Source organism: Crocuta crocuta, unplaced genomic scaffold, assembly GCF_008692635.1.
Source record: "Crocuta crocuta isolate KB4526 unplaced genomic scaffold, BGI_CrCroc_1.0 scaffold101, whole genome shotgun sequence".
NCBI classification, from domain to species: Eukaryota; Metazoa; Chordata; class Mammalia; order Carnivora; family Hyaenidae; genus Crocuta; species Crocuta crocuta.
In genome coordinates this window covers 8,248,297-8,268,159 of record NW_027527956.1, presented here as the reverse complement: position 1 = coordinate 8,268,159, position 19,863 = coordinate 8,248,297, and the positions used below count along the sequence as shown (strand labels likewise).

The window sequence follows — 19,863 nt, the reverse complement described above, 5'->3', positions numbered from 1 at the left end:
AAAAAAGATACACATTATGAATGCCTTTTTTTAAAGATTTTAAACAAACCGTATACATTTAGAGCCAGTGCAAGCTGCTTCTGTAACACACAGACACGGACAGCACGTGTAATGTGAACCCACAGGGTTGTCTTAAAGTAGGTTGTACAGAGAGAAATTTAACATAAACCACTGAGACTTGTACGAGCGAGTACATAATGACTTTTGGAACCTAAAGGAAAGTGTCTTCCCTGTTTAGACCCTCTTACTGGCAAAAATAAATAAATTAATTGAAAAAAAAATAAAAAACCATTCTGAAGTAGCCAATGCTTTTCTAGGCTGAGAAAAAGATAGTCATGTTGTTCATAATTCTCAATATACCACTCAGGAATTACATGAAAAAGGCCCTCGCACAAGTGCGTACAAGTGTGCGCACTGGGCTCCGCACACCCGTGGGGGCACCCGTGTGAGGGCACAGGTGTGTACACGGGGCTGCATACACCCGTGTGCGCACAGTTGTGCGCACAAACTGAAATCAGTGCATCTGTGCGGACCATCTGCAGACCATCTGCCGACCTCCCAGCTGTGCTCAGGAAATCTCCAGTCTGGAAGGACAGGGCTTTGCCCTTGGAAGCCCCGGGTCCTCCAGGGGCAGACATCCACTCGGGTGCCGGGCCACAGGACCAGGGGCGCTGTCCCGAATGGGAATGAATGCCGGCGGCACACCGAGCAGGTTGGCTCCGACACACCCTCAGCACCTCTCCCGCCTCAGCTTTGCAGAACAGACAGCATCTCCACACATCAAGTACACTTACATCCCTGATTGTGAATCGGGATATGAAAGTGATTTAAGATTGCCCAAATAAGTATTCCCACCTTTGCTGCTTTCTTTGGGGTGGGGGGGTGTCAAGTAGATTTCAGTCAACTGTTAGGGATTTGTGAGGTGTTCATGCTTGAATGAAACAAAAATTAAACAAGACTTCAATAAAATCCAATAAGCATCAAACTCCCATTTCTCACCTTGCGGTTGCTTCTACCGTGTGGCCTGGGCATCCTCACAAGGGCTCTTGCCCTCTAGCATGACGCACCCTGCCACACCCCTGCCGTCTGCCCCGACCCCCACCAGGACCCCAGCCGGCCCAGGGGGCAGGACGCTGCCACCCTAGTTCCCCCTGGCGGCAGCTCTAAATTGCCCACCTCTTACCTAGCCGCACACGACCTGTGCTCCGGGGGCACAAAACCCTCAGTTACAAGCCGGGAGGGGCTCTTCTCCAAGCTCTGGGTTCAATCAGTCTGACACCCACACTATATTCTGGAGCTGTCAGACCCCCCACATCTCCCACAGGAGGAAACTGGAGGCCAGAAAAGTCAACAATTTCTCTAAGACGAAACAACTAGTTAGCGGCAGAGTGACACAGCTTCCCCGAGTCACACTCAGAATGTCTCCAATCTTAACAACACTACATCTGGCACAGAAGTAGGCATTTCTGTACTGCCCAACAGAGCATCCACTGGCCACATGTGACTATTTTTTAAGTTTGTTTATTTCAGAGTGACAGTGAGAGAGAGAAAGAGAGCAAAAGACAGAGAAAAAGTGCAAACATGAGCAGGGGAGGGGCACGGAAACAGAGAATCCCAAACAGGCTCCCTGATGTCAGCATGGAGCCCAACGCGGGGCTCAATCTCACAACCCGCGAGACTACCACCTGAGCTGCTGTCAAGAGTCGGACACTCAACTAACTGAGCCACCCAGGTGCCCCTCACGTGTGACTATTTCAGTATGAATTAAAATGAAGTGAAATAAAAAGTCCAGTTCCTCAGTTACATTAGCCACATTTCAAGGGTTCAACAGCCACCGTGGCCAGTGGCTACCATACTGGACATCACACATCTAGCACATTCCCATCATCACACAGAGGGTTGGTGAGTGGGGCTGGTCCACAGGCAACATGGAGCAGGCAGGGACAGCAGATAGCATACAAGCTTCCTTTCTGTGCACTTCCTTCAGTACTTCAGGTATGGGTGAATATCCTCCAGCAAAGTATTCAAAGAGAAATTTTTGTTCTGAAACACATAATTACCTAATATGACAGTTTAATGTACACAAGACACGCAAACCTAGCATGAAATTGAGAACAAGCAAAATTAAGTATTTGAAAAATGTATACAAAATTTAGGAAATGTGAATTTTACAAACTTTATGCTGGTATCAACATATTCTTGCACAGGCAGGAGGCTCTATTAGTGTAAAACCACTCTGTGCATCACATGAACACTGTAGACAATGGCTAAAATAAAAACCTCAACGTCAACACTGTGTGTAGCACCTGAAACTAACAACCCACTAAGTTCCAAAGCCTTACACTCTACAAACTCTAAATTAAATACCAATGGCAAAAAACACATATACTCACCAGTTTATTAATTTTTCCCTATAACCCTGTATAGAAAAAAACAAGATTCCTGGACTTCCAAGATGTAATAATTACTTGCAATACTTAGATACTGATAACTATCAACAAGCAAAAGTTTTATTACTAATTATTTCCTTATGCAAACACAAAAGTGAGTAGTAGATAGGGAGCCACATGCTATTTTACAGAATTAAATGAACACAGAGCCTTGAGGGTTTAAGAGCCTCGGGCTCCACCAGAATTGCCACTGCAGACAGAGGCAGAAACTATAAGCAGGAAAAGAAGACAGGTGACTTGACTTGAGTGCCAAGATGAAAGGACATAAACCCCAAAGATGAGGAACCCAGAAAGTACATGTAGGCATCATGGAGTTGTACGGCAAAACAGGAAAATAAAATAAGGGGCATTTTCTGAATAAAACAGACTGGTAAATACTGAGAACAAGAGGGAGAACGGAAGGGAGGTCCTTGGGAGGAAACTACCAGGAGCTGCACCCGAAACACTTCTCTGCAGGCGAATACTTTCTGAGTGAGTGAGTGCTCAGGACACACTGCCCAGCTATACACAAATCGTGTTACACGGTCAAGTCAATAAGACTAAATCCAAGAGTGAAGATGGCGGAGCAGTGTCGAGACCTTCAGCTGGTCTCATCCCTGAAGTGCAGCCAGATCAGCACCAAACCATCCTACACTCCTAGGAAATTGATCTAGGGATTAACACAGCAATCTGCATAACTTGAACCACAAAACTCAGCAGGTATGCAGAGCGGAGAGGTTAACTGGGGGAGAGAAAAGCCACGGAAGATAGGGAGCTGTTTTCATGGAGAAAGAGAGTAACAGAAAGGGAAAAAGTGAGGCGCATCAGGATCATGCAAGAAAAGCACCCCCCCAAAAGTACTGGAGAGAAAGAGAGTGAAAACACTTGCAGGGGACTGAACAAGAAACGTGTTCCCCAAAACCATTTAAGGGAAGAAAGAAGAGGATTTCGGTACCACCAGGATTCTATAAACAGTAGAACATAGTCTGAAGCTCTGGAGCCCAGTGCCTGGCGGTACTCTGGTGAGGAAGCAGGGCGAAGCCCCAGAAGCAGACAGCAGGGTCTGAGGGGTCCATGTGCCACATGGGGAGAAGTGGTTCCCCGGCGCAGAGTGCATTTGGTAGAAGCCATACAGCTTCTGAACAGGCAAAGGTCCCAGGGACCCCAGAGAGCAGCCACAGTCGCTGGTACTGGGACAGAGATGCCAGGGTGCAGGGAAAGCTGGTGGCGGCTGTGTGTTGTGACTTGCCATACTCTCTGAACCTCTGTGGCTGTGTGATCACATGGACATTTTCTGGGACGAGCCGGCACCTGGCCATTGCTCAGCAAGACCCTCCCCCAGAGAGCTGGCACAGGTCTCTGAAGTCTACAGGGTACTCTATCCGTGTAGTGACGGGGAATGGACACAGGCCTGAGACAAAAGGAGGGATGTGTGATCATGAACTGGTGAGAGTGCCATGTTCCTGTGCCAGAGACTAGGGAGCTGGGTGAAACCATTTCCACCTCTCCTGTGCACAGGCATGCACGCCACAATCATCCACCCCAGCAAGCTAAGCAGCGCCACCTACTGGAGAATGGAGCCGTTACACCAAGCCCTGCCCAACTGCGCCATCCAAGCACACCACCCAGAAGACCAGCACAAGTCCCTCCACCTGCTTAATGTATAGACTATAGAGGGCTTCAGAGTTCCGTCAAAGGGGAAACTGGATGTAACTTCATTCTGGTTTCATTCTGTTTGTTGGTTCATGTGTTTGTTTTCCTTGTTTTGTTGTTGCTTGAATTGTTTTCTTTTTCCTTTCTTTTAATTTTTCTCTTACTTCTTCCTTACTCTTGGATACAGAAAAAAAACATTTAATTTTATTATTTTTTAACTTTATATTTTACTTTTTAAATTTTTTTACTCTATTTCATTTTCTTTACTTCATTTAATTGTTTTAGTATTAAACTTTTTAATGTTTTCTTACCTTTTTTTCTTTCTCTTTTATCTCTATTCTATCAAGTTTCTTTCAACAAGCAGACCAAAACACACTTAGGATCGAGCTTCCTTTATTTGAGTTTTTGCTTTGTTTTTAATTTTTTAATTTTAATTTTTTACTTATTTTCTTCCTCCAAATTGACAAAATGACGAACAAAAGAAAGAAGAGGAAGACATGATAGCTAGGGGCTTAATCAACACAGATACAAGGATTTTAGAATTTAGAATCCTGATAATAAGAATACCAACTGGGGTTGAAAAAAGTCTAGAAGCCCTTTCAGTGGAGATAAAAGAATAAAATCTAGTCAGGACGAAATTAAAAATGTTATAAGGGAGTTGCAATCTCAAACAGGTGCCATGACAGCAAGGATGGACAAAGCAGAGTAGCGAATCAGTGATTCAGAAGATAAATTTATGACGAACAATGAAGCATGAAAAAAGAGGGAAACAAGGGCAAAGTACCATGATACAAAACTTAGCAAACTCTCAGTGACTTATTAAAAAGGAATAACATCCAAATCACAGGAGTCCCAGAAGAGAAAAGGCAGAAAGTTTATGGGAGCAAAATATAGAGGAACACTATCCTAATCTGGGAAAGGACATAGGCATCAAAACCCAAGAAGCACAGAGAACTCCCATTAGATTCACCAGAAACCAGCCATCACCACAGCATATAACAGTTAAATTCACAAAATACACACAAAGAAAAAATTTTGAAAGCAGCAAGAGAAAAAAAAAATCCTTAACCTATATGGGAAGACCGCTCAGGTTCACAGCAGACTTAGCCACAGAAACTTGACAGGCAGAAAGGAATGGCAGAATATATTCAACATGCTGAATTGAAAACACATGCAGCCAAGAATTCTTTATCCAGCATGCCTCACTTAAAATAGAAGAAGATATAAAGAGTTTTCCAGACAAACAAAAACTAAAGGAGTTTGTGACCACTAAACCAGCCCTGCAAGAAATTTTAAGGGGGAACCTTTGAGTGGAGAAAAGAAAAAACAAAACAAAAACGACTACAAACAAGAAAGACCAAAGAGGACCAGAGAACATCACCAGAAACACCACTTCAAAAGACCATACAATGGTGCTAAATTCGTATCTTTCAGTACTCACTCTAAATACCAACGGACTGAACATTCCAATCAAAAGACACAGTATCTATACAAAACTCATCTACACTCTGGTTACAAGAGACTTATTTTAACCTAAAGACACCTTCAAGGGCACCTGTCAATTAAGCGCCCGACTTTGGCTCAGGTCATGATCTCACAGTTCATCGGTTCGAACCCTGAACTGGGCTCTGTGCTGACAGCTCAGAGCCTGGAGCCTGCTTTAGATTCTGTGTCTTCCTCTCTCTGTCCCTCACCCACTCATGCTCACTCACTCTGTCTCTCTCTCAAAACTAAACATTAAAAAAAAGACATCTTCAGACTGAAAGTAAGGGGATGGAGAACCATCTACCATGTTAATGGTCATCAAAAGCTGGTGTAGCCATAGTTATATCAGATAGACTAGATTTTAAAATAAAGACTGCAACAAGAGATGAAAAAGGGCATTATACTGTAATTAAGGGGTCTATCCACCAAGAAGATCTCACAACTCTAAATATTTATGTCCCCAACATGGTAGCACCCAAATATATAATCAATTAATCACAAACATAAAGAAACTCATTGATAATAATCCCATAAGAGTAGGGGACTTGAACATCCCATCTACAACAATGGTCAGATCATCTAAGCAGGAAATCAACAAGAAAACAATGTCTCTGAATGACTCACTGGACCAGATGGACTTAACAGATATATTCAGAACATTTCATTCTAAATCAGCAAAATACACATTCTTCTCGAGTGCACATGGAACATTCTCCAGAATATATCACATACTCGGTCACAAATCAGCCATCAACAAGTACAAAAAGATCAAGATCATATCCCGCATGTTTTCAGACCACAATGCTATAAAACTCAAAATCAACCACAAGAAAAACTTTGAAAAAACGATGAATACTTGGAGATTAAAGAACATCCTACTAAAGAATGAATGGGCTAACCAAGAAATTAAAGAGAAAATGAAAAAGTACATGGAAGCCAATGAAAATGAAACCACAAGTACCCAAACCTCCAGGATGCAGCAAAGGTGGTCATAAAAGGGAAGTATACAGCAATCCAGGCCTTCCTACAGAAGGTAGAAAGGTCTCAAATACACAACCTAACCTTACACCTAAAAAAGCTGGAAAAGAACAGCAAACAAAGCCCCAAACCAGCAGAAGAAGGGAAATAATAAAGATCAGAGCAGAAACCAATGATATCAAAATCAGAAAAACAACAGACTAGATCAATGAAACCAGAAGCTGGTTCTTTGAAAGAATTAACAAGATTGATAACCCCTTAGCTAGACTGATCAAAAAGAAAAAAGAAAGGACCCAAATAAATAAAGCCACGAATAAAAGAGGAGACGTCACAAACAATACTGCAAAATACACTCAATAATACGAAAATGTTAGAACATATTGTATGCCAACAAATTGGGCAACCTAGAAGAAATGGACAATTTCCTAACAATATAAACTACCAAAATTGAAAGAGGAAGAAACAGAAAATTTGAACAGATCCGTAACCAGTAAAGACACTGAATCAGCACTGAAAAATCTCCCAACAAACAAGAGTCCAGGGCCAGATGGCTTTCCAGTGGAATTCCACCAAACATTTAAAGAAGAGTGAACACTTATTCTTTTGAAGCTGTTGCAAAAAAAATAGAAATGGAAGGAAAACTTCCAAACTCATTCTACAAGGCCAGCATTACCTTGATTCCAAAACCAGACAAAGATCCCATTAAAAAGGGGAACTACAGACCAATTTCCCTCATTAACATGGATGCAAAAATTCTCACCAAGATACTAGCCAACTGGATCCAACAATACATTAAAAGAATTATTTACCACCACAATCAAGTGGGATTTATTCCTGAGATGCAGGGCTGGTTCAATATCCACAGATCAATGTGATACATCACATTAACAAAAGAAAGGATAAGAACCACATGATCCTCTCAATAGATGCTGAAAAAGCATTTGACAAAATACAGCATCCTTTATGATAAAAATCCCCAAGAAAGTAGTGATAGAAGGGATCCTACCTCAAGATCATAAAGGCCATATATGAAAAAACCCACCACTAACACAATCCTCAATGGGGAAAAACTGAGAGAGCTTTCCCTCCAAGGTCAGGAACACGACATGGATGTCTACTCCCGCCACTGCTATTTAACACAGTATTGAAAGTCCTAGCCTTAGCCATCAGGTAAAACAAAGAAATAAAAGGGATCCAAATGGGCAGGGAGGAAGTCAAACTTTCACTCTTTGCAGATGACAAGATACTCTATGTGGAAAACCCAAAGACTCCACCAAAAAACTGCTAGAACTGATCCATGAATTCAGCAAAGTCGAAGGATGCAAAATCAATGTACAGAAATCGGCTGCATTTCTATACAGCAATAATGAAGCAACAGAAAGAGAAATCAAGGATTTGATTGATCCCATTTACAATTGCACCAAAAACCATAAAATACCTTGGAATAAACCTAACCAAAGAGGCTAAAAATCTACATACTGAAAACTAGAGAATGCTTACAAAAGAAACTGAAGAAACACACAAAAAAATGGAAAAACATTCCATGCTCATGGATTGGAAGAACAAATATTGTTAAAATGTCGATACTACCCAAAGCAATCTACATATTCAATGCGATCCCTATCAAAATAACAACATTCTTCACAGAGGAGAACAAACAATCCTAAAATTTGTATGGAACCGGGGAAGACCCCAAATAGCCAAAGCAATACTGACAAAGAAAACCAAAGCTGGAGGTATCACAATTCCAGACTTGAAGCTGTATTACAAAGCTGTAATAATCAATACAGTATGGTACTGGCACAAAAACAGACACACAGACCAATGGAACAGAACAGAGAACCCAAAAATGGACCCACAAACCTATGGCCAACTGATCTTTAACAAACAGGAAAGAATATCCAATGGAAAAAAAAGAGTCTCTTCAACAAATGGTGCTGGGAAAACTGAACAGCGACATGCAGAAGAATGAACCTGAACCACTTTCTTATACTGTATACAAAAATACACTCAAAATGGATGAAAAACCTAAACGTTAAGACAGGAAGCCATCAAAATCCTAGAGGAGAAAACAGGCAACAACTTTTCTTTGACCTTGGCCACAGCAACTTCTTACTTGATAGGTCTCTGAGCGCAAGGGAAATAAAAACAAAAATAAACTATTGGTAATTCATCAAAATAAAAATCTTCTGCACAGCAAAGGAAACAATCATCAAAACTAAAGGCAACCAAAGGAATGGAAGAAGATATTTGCAAATGACATCAGATCAAGGGTTAGTAACCAAAATCTATAAAGAACTTATCAAACTCAACACCCAATAAACAAATAATCCAGTGAAGAAATGGGCAAAAGACATGAATAGACACTTCTCCAAAGAAGACATCCAGATGGCCCACTGACATATGACAAGATGCTCAACATCACTCATCATCAGGGAAATACAAATCAAAACCACAATGAGATACCACCTCACACATGTCAGAATGGCTAAAATTAACAACTCAGGTAACAACAGATGTTGGTGAGGATGCAGAGAAAGGGGAAAACCGGTTTTGCGCTGCTGGTGGGAATGCACACTGATGCAGCCACTCTGGACCAGTATGGAGGTTCCTCAAAAAATTAAAACTAGAACTATCCTACAACCCAGCAACTGCGCTACTACATATTTACCCAAAGGATGCAGGAGTGCTGATTCAAAGGGACGAATGCACGCCAATGTTTACAGCAGCATGATCAACAATGGCCAAGGTATGGAAAGAGCCCAAATGTCCACCAGTAGATGAATGGATAAGAAGATGTGGTAAATTTATATAAAATGGAATGTTACTTGGCGACCAAAATGAATGAAATCTTGCCATTTGCAACAATGTGGATGGAACTAAAGTGCATTATGCTAAGCAAAATTAGTTCAGTCAGAAAAGACAAATATCATATGATTTCACTCATACGTGGTATTTAAGATACAAAACAGATGAACATAAGGGAAGGGAGGGAAGAGAAGCAAAAATAATATAAAAACAGAGAGGGAGACAAACCATAAGAGATTCTTAAATACAGAGAACGAACTGAGTGTTGCTGGAGGGGTGTTGGGTGGAAGCAAGGGCTAAAGAGGTGAGGGGCATTAAGGAGGGCACTTGTTGGGATGAGAGGTGAATGTTATATATAAGTGACAAATTACTAAATTCTATTCCTGAAATTATTATTAGACAAGTAACTTGGATTTACATTAAAAAAAAAAAACTAAGTCCACTACTGCACAAATTACACTTTTTCTTAAAACATTTTAGTAGTTTTTCACCAATACCTCTATAATCCAAGTAGAACTCTAATATTAAACGAAGTATCTTTATATACCAAGATCCTATCTACTAAAGCTTTAAATAGCCATAATTAAATAAGTCCCCAAGTCTAGAAAGTCTCTTTTCAAATTAAAAAAAAAGAGACATTTATTATATCTAACAGTTAACCTTGGTTACCAAGCCCAGAGCAGCACACTACTATCAGCATTTCTCCACGCTTCTGCGCCCCAAATGTGCTGCTGAGTCTTGGAAGAACAGAGACCATTTAGAACAGGAATAACCCCAGAACGTGACGGCCCTCCCAACCCCACACGGTTCACCTGAAAATACCCCCAGCAGTTCCACTTTCTCGAGGACAGAGTGACTTCTAGTAAGGAGTGAGACGTAACAGTTGTGAGGACAGCACTGCCACCAGAGAACTACCACACTGACGTGCACCACAGTAACTCACATGAAGGACATTCAAAGTCTTAAAGGATTACAGAAAACTTTTCTCAGTGTGTCAGGGCTGGGATTTTTACCAAATAATAAAAATGAGAAAGCAGTTCACAAGCCATCAAGAAATTAAAGCTTACTCAGTTGCTAAAATTAAGACAAATAATTTTATTTTTTTTTTAATGTTTTTTTATTTATTTCTAGGAGAGAGAGAGAGAGAGATGGAGTCACAGACTAAAACAGGCTCGAGGCTCCGAGCTGGCAGTCAGCACAGAGCCCGAGGCAGGGCCCGAACCCACGAACCGCGAGAGCATGACCTAAGCGAAAGTCGGATGCTTAACCGACTAAGCCACCCAGGCGACAAATAATTTTAAAATAAGCCTCACTAATCCAAGTCTACAAATAGAAATACGTCAAAATATTTATAACTCAGGATTAGTTTCAATCTAGCTGAAATATTTACAATTCTTTATTGTTATTTGCTGCTGACTTTCACTGCAATGTTCAAATTTCCTCCTGCAATTAAACTAATGTTACGTGTCTTCTACTTGCTGATCCATCATGTAATAATGTTAGTTAACACTGAATTTTATTTTTACTTTTTTAACATTTATTCATTTTTGAGAAATAGAGAGAGCGAGCATGGGGGAGGGGCAAAGAGAGAAGGAGACACAGAATCTGACGCTGGCTCAAGGCTCTGAGCTGTCAGCAGAGAGCCCATCGTGAGGCTTGAACTCATGGACTACAAAATCATGACCTAAGCCGAAGTCGGACGCTTAACCAACTGAGCCATCCTCGGGCCCCCAGTTAACACTGAATTTTATAATGTCTGACCTTTAAGGGATGAAAAAGTAGCAAACATTCAAAAATGAAAATTTGTAAGAAATTAAGAAAATAAAACTGAGTTGCTAAAGGTACATTCTGTTGTGTGTGGTACAGTTTTCATTTACGCGGCAATTTTTCAGGAGAGCAGATATCCACTGAACAAGGAAGGTGTGACAATTTAGCGCCACACAGACTGATTAGAACCTGCCAACCCTGTTCCGTTAGCTTTTCCTACGTGATCACCGTTTATCAACAAGAAGACTTTACCAATATTCTATTCAGCTATTTTAATGTCCCTAAAACATAGGTGTTTTTGAGACATCTACATTTGCAAATATAGTCTTAATATTTTCTTTTAAAAAAAGTAATATATTGCAAATGACAGCCAAAATTTGGCTATGCTCCGTTTGGTGAAAACAAAACCCTGTAAACGACCAAGAATCATGAACTCAACAATGTATTCAACACTATGAAGGGACACCTGCCATGACAACTGTTTGACAGCATGGCCAAGTACCACCTAATGCACAGGCCCTCCCACAGTGCACACGATGGACACGACACCGCCCGGATCCTCACAGTCTGTGCCTGTCGGTACAGCCCCCCACCTCTGACGGCTCCTCTGTCATCCGGTGCTTCTCCGCGCACCCCAGGCACAGGTCCTCAGCCTTCCCCATTCCAGCCATCTTCATGTCGGTTTCCCCCTGGGGTGATGAGACCGGACCTTTACCCACGTGACACCGCCAACCAGGGTCTTACGTGGAGCGCACCTTCTCACTGGCGCCCCGCCCAGGCCACAGAGCAGAGGGCAAGGGCTTCGGTTTGTCAGTCGGACTCTGGTTCAATTTCCGCCTTGGCCCTAAACCATCACAAAAGAGCCTCATCCAGTCTTGAGCTTAAACAGTGGTGAGAGTGCCCCGCTCCAGGACGGGGCATGCCACCCAGGAAACGACCGCCAGCACCGAGCCCACTCCACCCCACATTCCACACCAATGAGCACACACACTTGTGCAGCACACACCACAGCCACGAACTGTGGCAGCGGCTCCACCCACAGTCCTCTGCTGTGGCTGTCGCCTCAGTGCACAACCCTGGCCACCATCCCCTCCCAGCTCCCCCAGCCACACGTCCACCACCAAGTCCCCAAGGACCCTTTGCATCACCACCGGCTTTCCTTTCTCGGTGAGCATCTCTCTACCAAGGCCATGACCGATTTGCCCAGATTGTCAGTCCTCATCTGGATCCTGGTCCTCTCCTCACTCAAATGACTCCATGTTCCCAACTAAGGACAAGGCAAAAGTCATCCTGGGGGCGCTGGGGGCTCAGTCGGTCAAGAGTCTGATTCACGATTTCCACTCAGGTCATGATCTCGCGGTTCGTGAAATCAAGCCCGACATCGGACTCTGGGGCCCAGTGTGGAGGCTGCTTGGGGTTCTCTCTCTCTCCTTCTGTCCCTCCCCAGCTTGCATGCACACTCTCTCTAAAATAAATTTTTCTTAATTAAAAAGAAAAAAAAAGACAAAAGTCATCTCCACCACAACTTCTCTCACCCCTACCCTCTGCCTGTCGAAGAGAACGGCTACTAGTCTTCCTTCCCCAAACTGTCCTTCCCCCCGAGGTGGCCCTTCCCTTTATTTTTCATAGACCTAGGCCACAAGTCCCACTGCACACTGCACGTTCAGAAACCATCCTTCCAAGTGGCTTCCGCTATGACAAATGATAGGACTCTCAAATCCGTATCTCTAGATGCTGTTTCTGAATCTGACAGAACTGTTTGCACTACATCAGCCCAATACAAGAGAGATTTTTCACAAAAAGTTTTTTTTTTAACGTTTATTCGTTTTTGAGAGTGAGAGTACGAGTGGGGGAGGGGCAGAGAAGGAGGGGAAAAGAATCTGAAACAGGCTCCAGGCTCTGAACTGTCAGCACAGAACCCGATACAGGCCTCAAACTCACAGACCACGAGATCATGACATGAGGCGAATTCAGACGCTTGGACGACTGAGCCACCTAGGCGCCCCCCAAAAGAGATTTTATTTTTTTTACTTTTTTGTTAATGTTTATTTTTGAGAGACACAGACAGAGCATGAGCAGGGGACGGGCAGAGAAAAAGAGAGACACAGAATCTGAAGCAGCTCCAGTCTCTGGGCTGTCAGCACAGAGTCCGACATGGCGCTCGAGCGCACAAACCTGAGATCGTGACCTGAGCCAAAGTCGGACACTCAACTGACTGAGCCCCCAGGTACCCCCCCTCCCAAGAGAGATTTTAAATAAGAAAACTATCGATAGTTTTAGATGAGAAATCTATTTAAAAAAACAAACAAAGCCACAGCTCACATTATACTTAGTGGCGAAATACTGAAAGCTTTCCCCCCAAAGACTGGAACACGAGGCAAGAAGGCGGGGGCTAGAGGGGGCATCTGGGTGGCTCAGTCAGCTGAACATCTAATTCCTGACTGTGGCTCAGGTCATGATCCCAGGGTTATAGGACTCAACGCCTCACTGGGCTCCACACTGGGCACGGAGCCTGCTTGGGATTCTTTCTCTCTCCCTCTGCCTCTCTCTTGCTTGCACTCCTGCAAAAAAGAAAAAAAAAGAAAGAAAGAAGAGAAAGCAAAAAGGTTCCCCCACCAATACTGATTCACATAAAAGCGTATGTTCCAGACAGACCCATAGGCAAAAAAAGAAAATAAAAGGCATATAGACTTAAGAGAAGAAATAAAACTGTCTCTATTTGCAGATGACGTAACTTTATGTAGAAAATTACTAAAAAAAAAAACACAGCACTAATAGTAAGTTCAGCAAGGTTGCAGGATAAAAGACAAACACAAAATTCAACTCTAGCTCTGTACACCAGCAATGAATATGTGGAAACCAAAATGTAAAATATCATGTCATGGGGTGCTTGGGGGGCTCAGTCGGTTCAGCATCCACTCTGGCTCAGGTCATGATCTTGAGGTTCGTGGGTTTGAGCTCCACGTCAGGTCTGTGCTGACAGCTCAGAGACTGGAGCCTACTTTGGATTCTGTGTCTCCCTCTCTCTCTGTCCCTCTCCCACATGCTCTTTCTCTCTCAAAAAAAATAAATTTTTTAATTTAAAAAAATTTAAGGGGCACATGGGTGGTTCAGTCAATTAAGTGTCTGACTTAGGCTCAGGTCATGCATGATCTGACAGTTTGTGGGTTCGAACCCCACACTGGGCTCTGACAGTTCAGAGCCTGGAGGCTGCTTCAGATTCTGTTGTCTCCCTCTCTCTGTCCCTCCCCTGCTTGTGCACATGCTCACTCCCCATCTCTCTCTGTCTCTCTCAAAAGTAAATAAACATTAAAAGAAATTTTTAAAAGATTTTAAAAATAAATGAATAAGTAATAAATAAATGAAATTTTAAAAATATATATATGAAGAACTCTCAAAACTCAACAGAAAAACAAAACCAAGAAAAAGGAATACACCTAAAGAAACACTGAACAAGATATACCAACGGCAAATAGGATAATCTCACTAGTCATTTAGAAGATGCAAATTAAGAGCAGTGAGCCGTCAGCACACACGTATTACGGCAGCGGCAGAACAGAGCCAGGGGCAGCAAGGGCTGACAAGGGGGCACTGAAGCCCGCGCACACCGCTGGCGGGATCCAAAATGGCACCACCAGTCTGGGAAATAGTTCAGTCATTTCTTAGCAAACGGAACACATACCTACATCGCCCAGCAATTGTGCTCCTGCACGGGTTTCCCAGAGAAATGAAACAGGTCCACACACAACCCCTGCACACGACGGTTCCCGTTCACAGCAGCTCTACTCCTAACATCCAAACACCTGAAACAATGTAAATGTTCTGCAAGGCGAATGGTCCGGCAAACATTCATCCATCCCACGAATGCCACTCGGCACGAAACAAGCCATCACCACACCACAGCCGGGATGGGTCTCAGGGCACTGTGCTGACTGAACAAGCCAATCTCCAAAATTCATAGACCGAATGTTTGCAGTTACTGAACACCCTCACAACCAGACTTACAGAGCTAGAGAACGGACCAGTGGTTGACAGAGGCTCAGGCCCGGCTCAGGGGAGGCGCAGGGCCGCAAGCGGCAGCGCACAGGAGACAGCTGTGGCGAGGGGGCGGCTCTGTGCCGTTGCTGCCCTGGGGGCCTCGCAACCCCTCATGTGTAGTAAAGTGAGTGAACTCCACCCGGCGTGCAGCACGGCCAGCCTCCCAGTCTGACGCTACACGAGAGTGACGTAACATGCAACCACTGCGGGGAAACTGGAGGAAGGCAGGTGAGACCCTCTATATTGACTTTGCAATTCGCTGTGAAGCTATTATTATTTCAAAAGAAACATATTTTTTAATAAAACAAAGAATGAAAATCATACATGATGCAAATACAAGTCAAAGTAAGCTGCTACTGACAGAGAAAGGGAGGGAGGAAAAGAAACAAATCAAGAAACAGATCCTTAGGGGCACCCAGGTGGTTCAGTGGGTTAAGCATCCGACTTTGGCTCAGGTCATGATCTCACAGTTCATGGGTTCAAGCCCCGCGTCGGGCTCTGTGCTGACTGCCAGCTCAGAGCCTGGAGCCTGTTTCAGATTCTGTGTCTCCCTCTCTCTCTGACCCTCCCCTGCTCACGCTCTCTCGCTCTCTCTCTCTCACTCTCTCTCTCTGTCACTCAGAAATAAATTAAAACATTGAAAAAATAAAATAATTAAAAAAAAGAAACAGACCCTTAACAATAGAGAGTAATCTGATGGTCACCAGGGGGTGGGGGTGGGGCATGAAACAGGTGATGCAGATTAAGGGAGCATACCTGTCGTGATGTGCACACAGTGATGGATGCAACTGCTGAATTACTATATTGTACACCTGAAACAAATGTAACACTGTAAATTAACTAGAATTAAAATTAAAAAATGAAAATAAAGCTGGTACCATTGTACTGAAGTCAGATATATGCATGCATAGAAAAAATATCATTAGAGATAAAGATCAAGCCAACGGTAAATTAGTAATCCCACACTTGCATCACCTAATAACATACTCTAAAATACATAAAGCAAAACTGACATCATTTAAAGCAGGAGACACATCCTCACCGATGTGGGGAGACCCATAGAAGCTTCTCATAACTGATACACCAGCAAACTCTGGGAATAGAGGATTCAACCAAGACCACTGACTGATACAACTCACTGACATACCGAGCAACACACTCAACAACAAAAAAATACAAATTATTTTCAATACACATGGAAAATTAACCAACACTGTCCATATGTGATGAATCATAAAACAAGTTTCAACACATTACAAAGACTGAAATTTTAAAAAATCGTAAGTACATTCTCTGGCCGTGGTGAAATTAAGACAACAGTCAATTACAAAATGATAATTAGGAAAATTCCCGGCTGTTTAGAAATTAAGCAGAATGGTTCTAAATTGAGCATCAACGGAAGCAGAAATGACAATGCAAATTGTAATATATTTTGAAATGATAATGAATATACCGTGTACCAAAACTTAAATGCATCTATTTTTAAAAAAGAAAAAAGTGCAATGCTCATCTTAGGAACCTAGGATAAAGAATAGCAAATTAAACTCAAAGTATGAGAAAAAACTATGGGAAAACCAGAAGATAATGAAACAGGAAGCAAGCACCCTACGTTCACAGTACCTCTGCTACAGCAGCACTTCGCAGGGAACATCGAAACTGAAACCACAGCGAGGAACCTCAGACAAACCAAACTTTGCAACGTACAAAATACCTGGCCTGCAGTCCTCAAAAACGTCAATGGAATAAAAGACAAACGGTGAGAACGGTTCCAGATTAATGGAGACTGCACAGGCACGCCACCGAGTGGCCTCACCGGCCCAGGGAGGCGGTGCATGACAGAGGACAGGATGGGGACAGCAGGCGGAAGGCACGGTACCACACTACGCCTGCAGAACACGGCAATTGTGTGACGGTCAGGGAGGAAAATGCCCTCCTCCTACGAAGCACATGCTCAAGTACGAAGATGTAAAGAAAGGAATGAAGAAGCAACCTAGTCTGAAATGAAATGACTCAGAAAATAACGGTCAGAGGTGACGAAAATGGGAAAATAAACATGGCAAAAGATTAAAAATGAGTGAACTTGGGCAAACGGCATATAGGAATTCTCTGCTCTATTCTTGCAACTTTCCTAGAAGTTTGGATTTATTTCAAGATAAAAGTTTAGGGGCACCTGGGTGGCTCCGTCGGTTAAGCGTCCGACTTCAGTTCAGGTCATGATCTCATGGTTTGTGGGTTCAAGCCCCGCGTCATGCTCTGTGCAGACAGCTCAGAGCATGGAGCCTGTTTCAGATTCTGTGTCTTCCTCTCTCTCTCTGACCCTCCCCTGTTCATGCCATCTCTCTCTCTCTCTCTCTCTCAGAAATAAATAAAACATTAAAAAATAAAAATTTTTTTAAAAAGATAAATGTTTAAAATTTCAAAAGCAAAGATACCACCAGAAGTTTGGCTCCTTGAAAAGAATGAAACTGATAATCTCCTGTCAAGATTAAGAGGAAAAAGGGAGAGAGAGACAAATAACAATATCAGGAGTAAAAAAACACATGACATCCCTACAAAGCCTCATTCATCTTACAACACAGGAATTTATATATTTGAAAAAACACAAATCCCCTGAAAAGCACAAAGCATCACAACTGGCAGGAGGAACACAAAACAGAACAGCCCCGCACAGCCCTGCAACCGCCGGCGAAAGAACTCTGCAGCTCGTGAGGCCCACGGGGAACACCGAGGGGATACTGGCTCTTTAACCTGGAAATGTTACACAAGTCATCGATTTCCAAATTCCTCCTTCATATGAAAAGCTTACAACAGGTGAGAAAGATAAAGACAGACACCAATTGGAAGCAGAAAGGGGGGTGCGTAGGCCGAAGTGCTGCTGGGGCCACTTCCTGACCGGACTTCCTGAGGAGCTGCCTGTGTTGTGTCTCTGAGGGACTCCTCGGAGCCCCGGGAGCCCAGGGAACACTGTCTGAATACCACTGCATGAGCTGACCCTGAAATCAAATCAGTTGTCAAAACATCTTTTTGCAAACTTCTAAAGGGATAAAAAGGATGATAAATAAGATATCTTTCTACAATTATGTATATTCTTTTGATGGGCAAAGGGATAGAAGTTCATGACTGTAAGAAAGGCACTGACCACAAACGTTGAACAGCAAAAAGACTAGAAAAGCTGTAATTTCTTTGACATACTCTGTTCAAGTTACGTTGGCATTGATCAGCTGTAATCTTGCCCTGCCTGTCCCCGGGGCTGGAGAACAGTCAGTGGCAAAGTGTCCTTACAGAGCGTGGTTTCACACACCAGACGCTAAAGTCAAAGGTGAACAGATTTAATGCTATTTTTGTCAACCACAAGTGAACCTGTTTAAAGTATAAGCAGTCCTGGGGCATCTGGGTGGCTCAGTTGGTTAAGCGTCCAACTTCCGGTAAGGTAATGATCTCACAGTTCGTGGGTTCGAGCCCCGCATCAGGCTCTGTGCTGACAGCTCAGAGCCTGGAGTCTGTTTCGAATTCTGTGTCTCCCTCGCTCTCTGCCCCTCCCCCAATCACACTCTCTAGCTCTCTCTCAAGAATAAACATTTTTTTAAAAAAATAAAGAAATAGGGGCGCCTGGGTGGCTTAGTCGGTTAAGCATCCGACTTTCGCTTAGGTCATGATCTCGCGGTTCGTGGGTTCGAGCCCTGCGTCGGGCTCTGTGCTAACTGCCAGCTCAGAGCCTGGAGCCTGGTTCGGTCTGTGACTCCCTCTCTCTCTGACCCTCCCCTGCTCACGCTGTCTCTCTCTCTCCTAGAAATAAATAAAACATTAAAAAAAAAAATTTTTTTTAATAAAATAAAGAAATAAAGTATAAGCAGTCCTTACCTTCATTTCTCTCTGGTTAAATTCACAGCAGAATCTTACTTACTCCAAGTCAAAGCAGTCCGGTCAATAACACACATAGGTAGCTACGGTGTTAATACATTACATTTCACAGGCGCATACTTACCTTTCTGGACACAGTGTAACTACAGATGGCAGGGAACACAGCTCATAAATGCTGATATGGTAACCAGAATTGATTCTATCATGCATTACAAAACTACTAATTTTCTCCATCTTCTAAACATTAAAATGTACCATAAAAAAAGTGAATTTGGCTTTTGGTCCCTTTCTGATGAGCCTGTTTGGTTCTGACTAATGATTATCACTCTCCATGATGTCATTTCATTCAGACTGTCTCCTTTAGTTTGATATAAAAGTAAATATGCTAGAAGCTAAGCTTACAAATGTCTTAACTACGGAAGCTCGGCGCACGGGAAATGAGGCAGCAGCAGATAGCACACCTGGTACAGAGGAGCCTCCAGCCTCCGCAGACAAACCACTCCAGACCTCTTCTTCTCCGTGTGACCCTCGCTCGCGGCAACGTGTGGTAATCACTCTCGTCGTTCTCAAAGCCTTCTTCAGACATCATTAGCGGCATTTCATCCAAAGGGGCAGACTCATCTTCCAGCTGGTACCTGGGGAAGGCGAGAGCAGAGCGCTGAGGCAGGTCACGCAGGCCTCCGTCATGGGAAGGGTATCGTTTAGGACAAGAGCTGGTCCAATTTTGCTGATCACACTTTTCTTTTTTCCTCAAACTATGCTGTCCGTGGTGGAGGCAAACCATTATAAATAATGGATGCTACTCTCCTTTGCAAAAATCTTACCTAGCCAGAGTAATAAGCAA

At 43.1% G+C, this 19,863-nt stretch overlaps 1 protein-coding gene across 8 annotated transcripts in view; it reads right to left on the bottom strand.

The window, feature by feature from the left end:
- Positions 1-19,651, bottom strand: part of ATP9B (ATPase phospholipid transporting 9B) — a 199,372-nt gene extending 179,721 nt beyond the window's left edge. For all 8 annotated transcript variants that reach the window (XR_013332332.1, XR_013332333.1, XM_077752699.1 and 5 more), the window contains exon 1: positions 19,481-19,651. Coding sequence is in view for 6 of the 8 variants with exons in the window: in XM_077752699.1 (XP_077608825.1) it covers positions 19,481-19,617 (137 nt within the window). In the remaining 2 variants the exon portion in view is untranslated. The remainder of the gene's footprint in view (positions 1-19,480) is intronic.
- Positions 19,652-19,863: the final 212 nt, after the last annotated feature.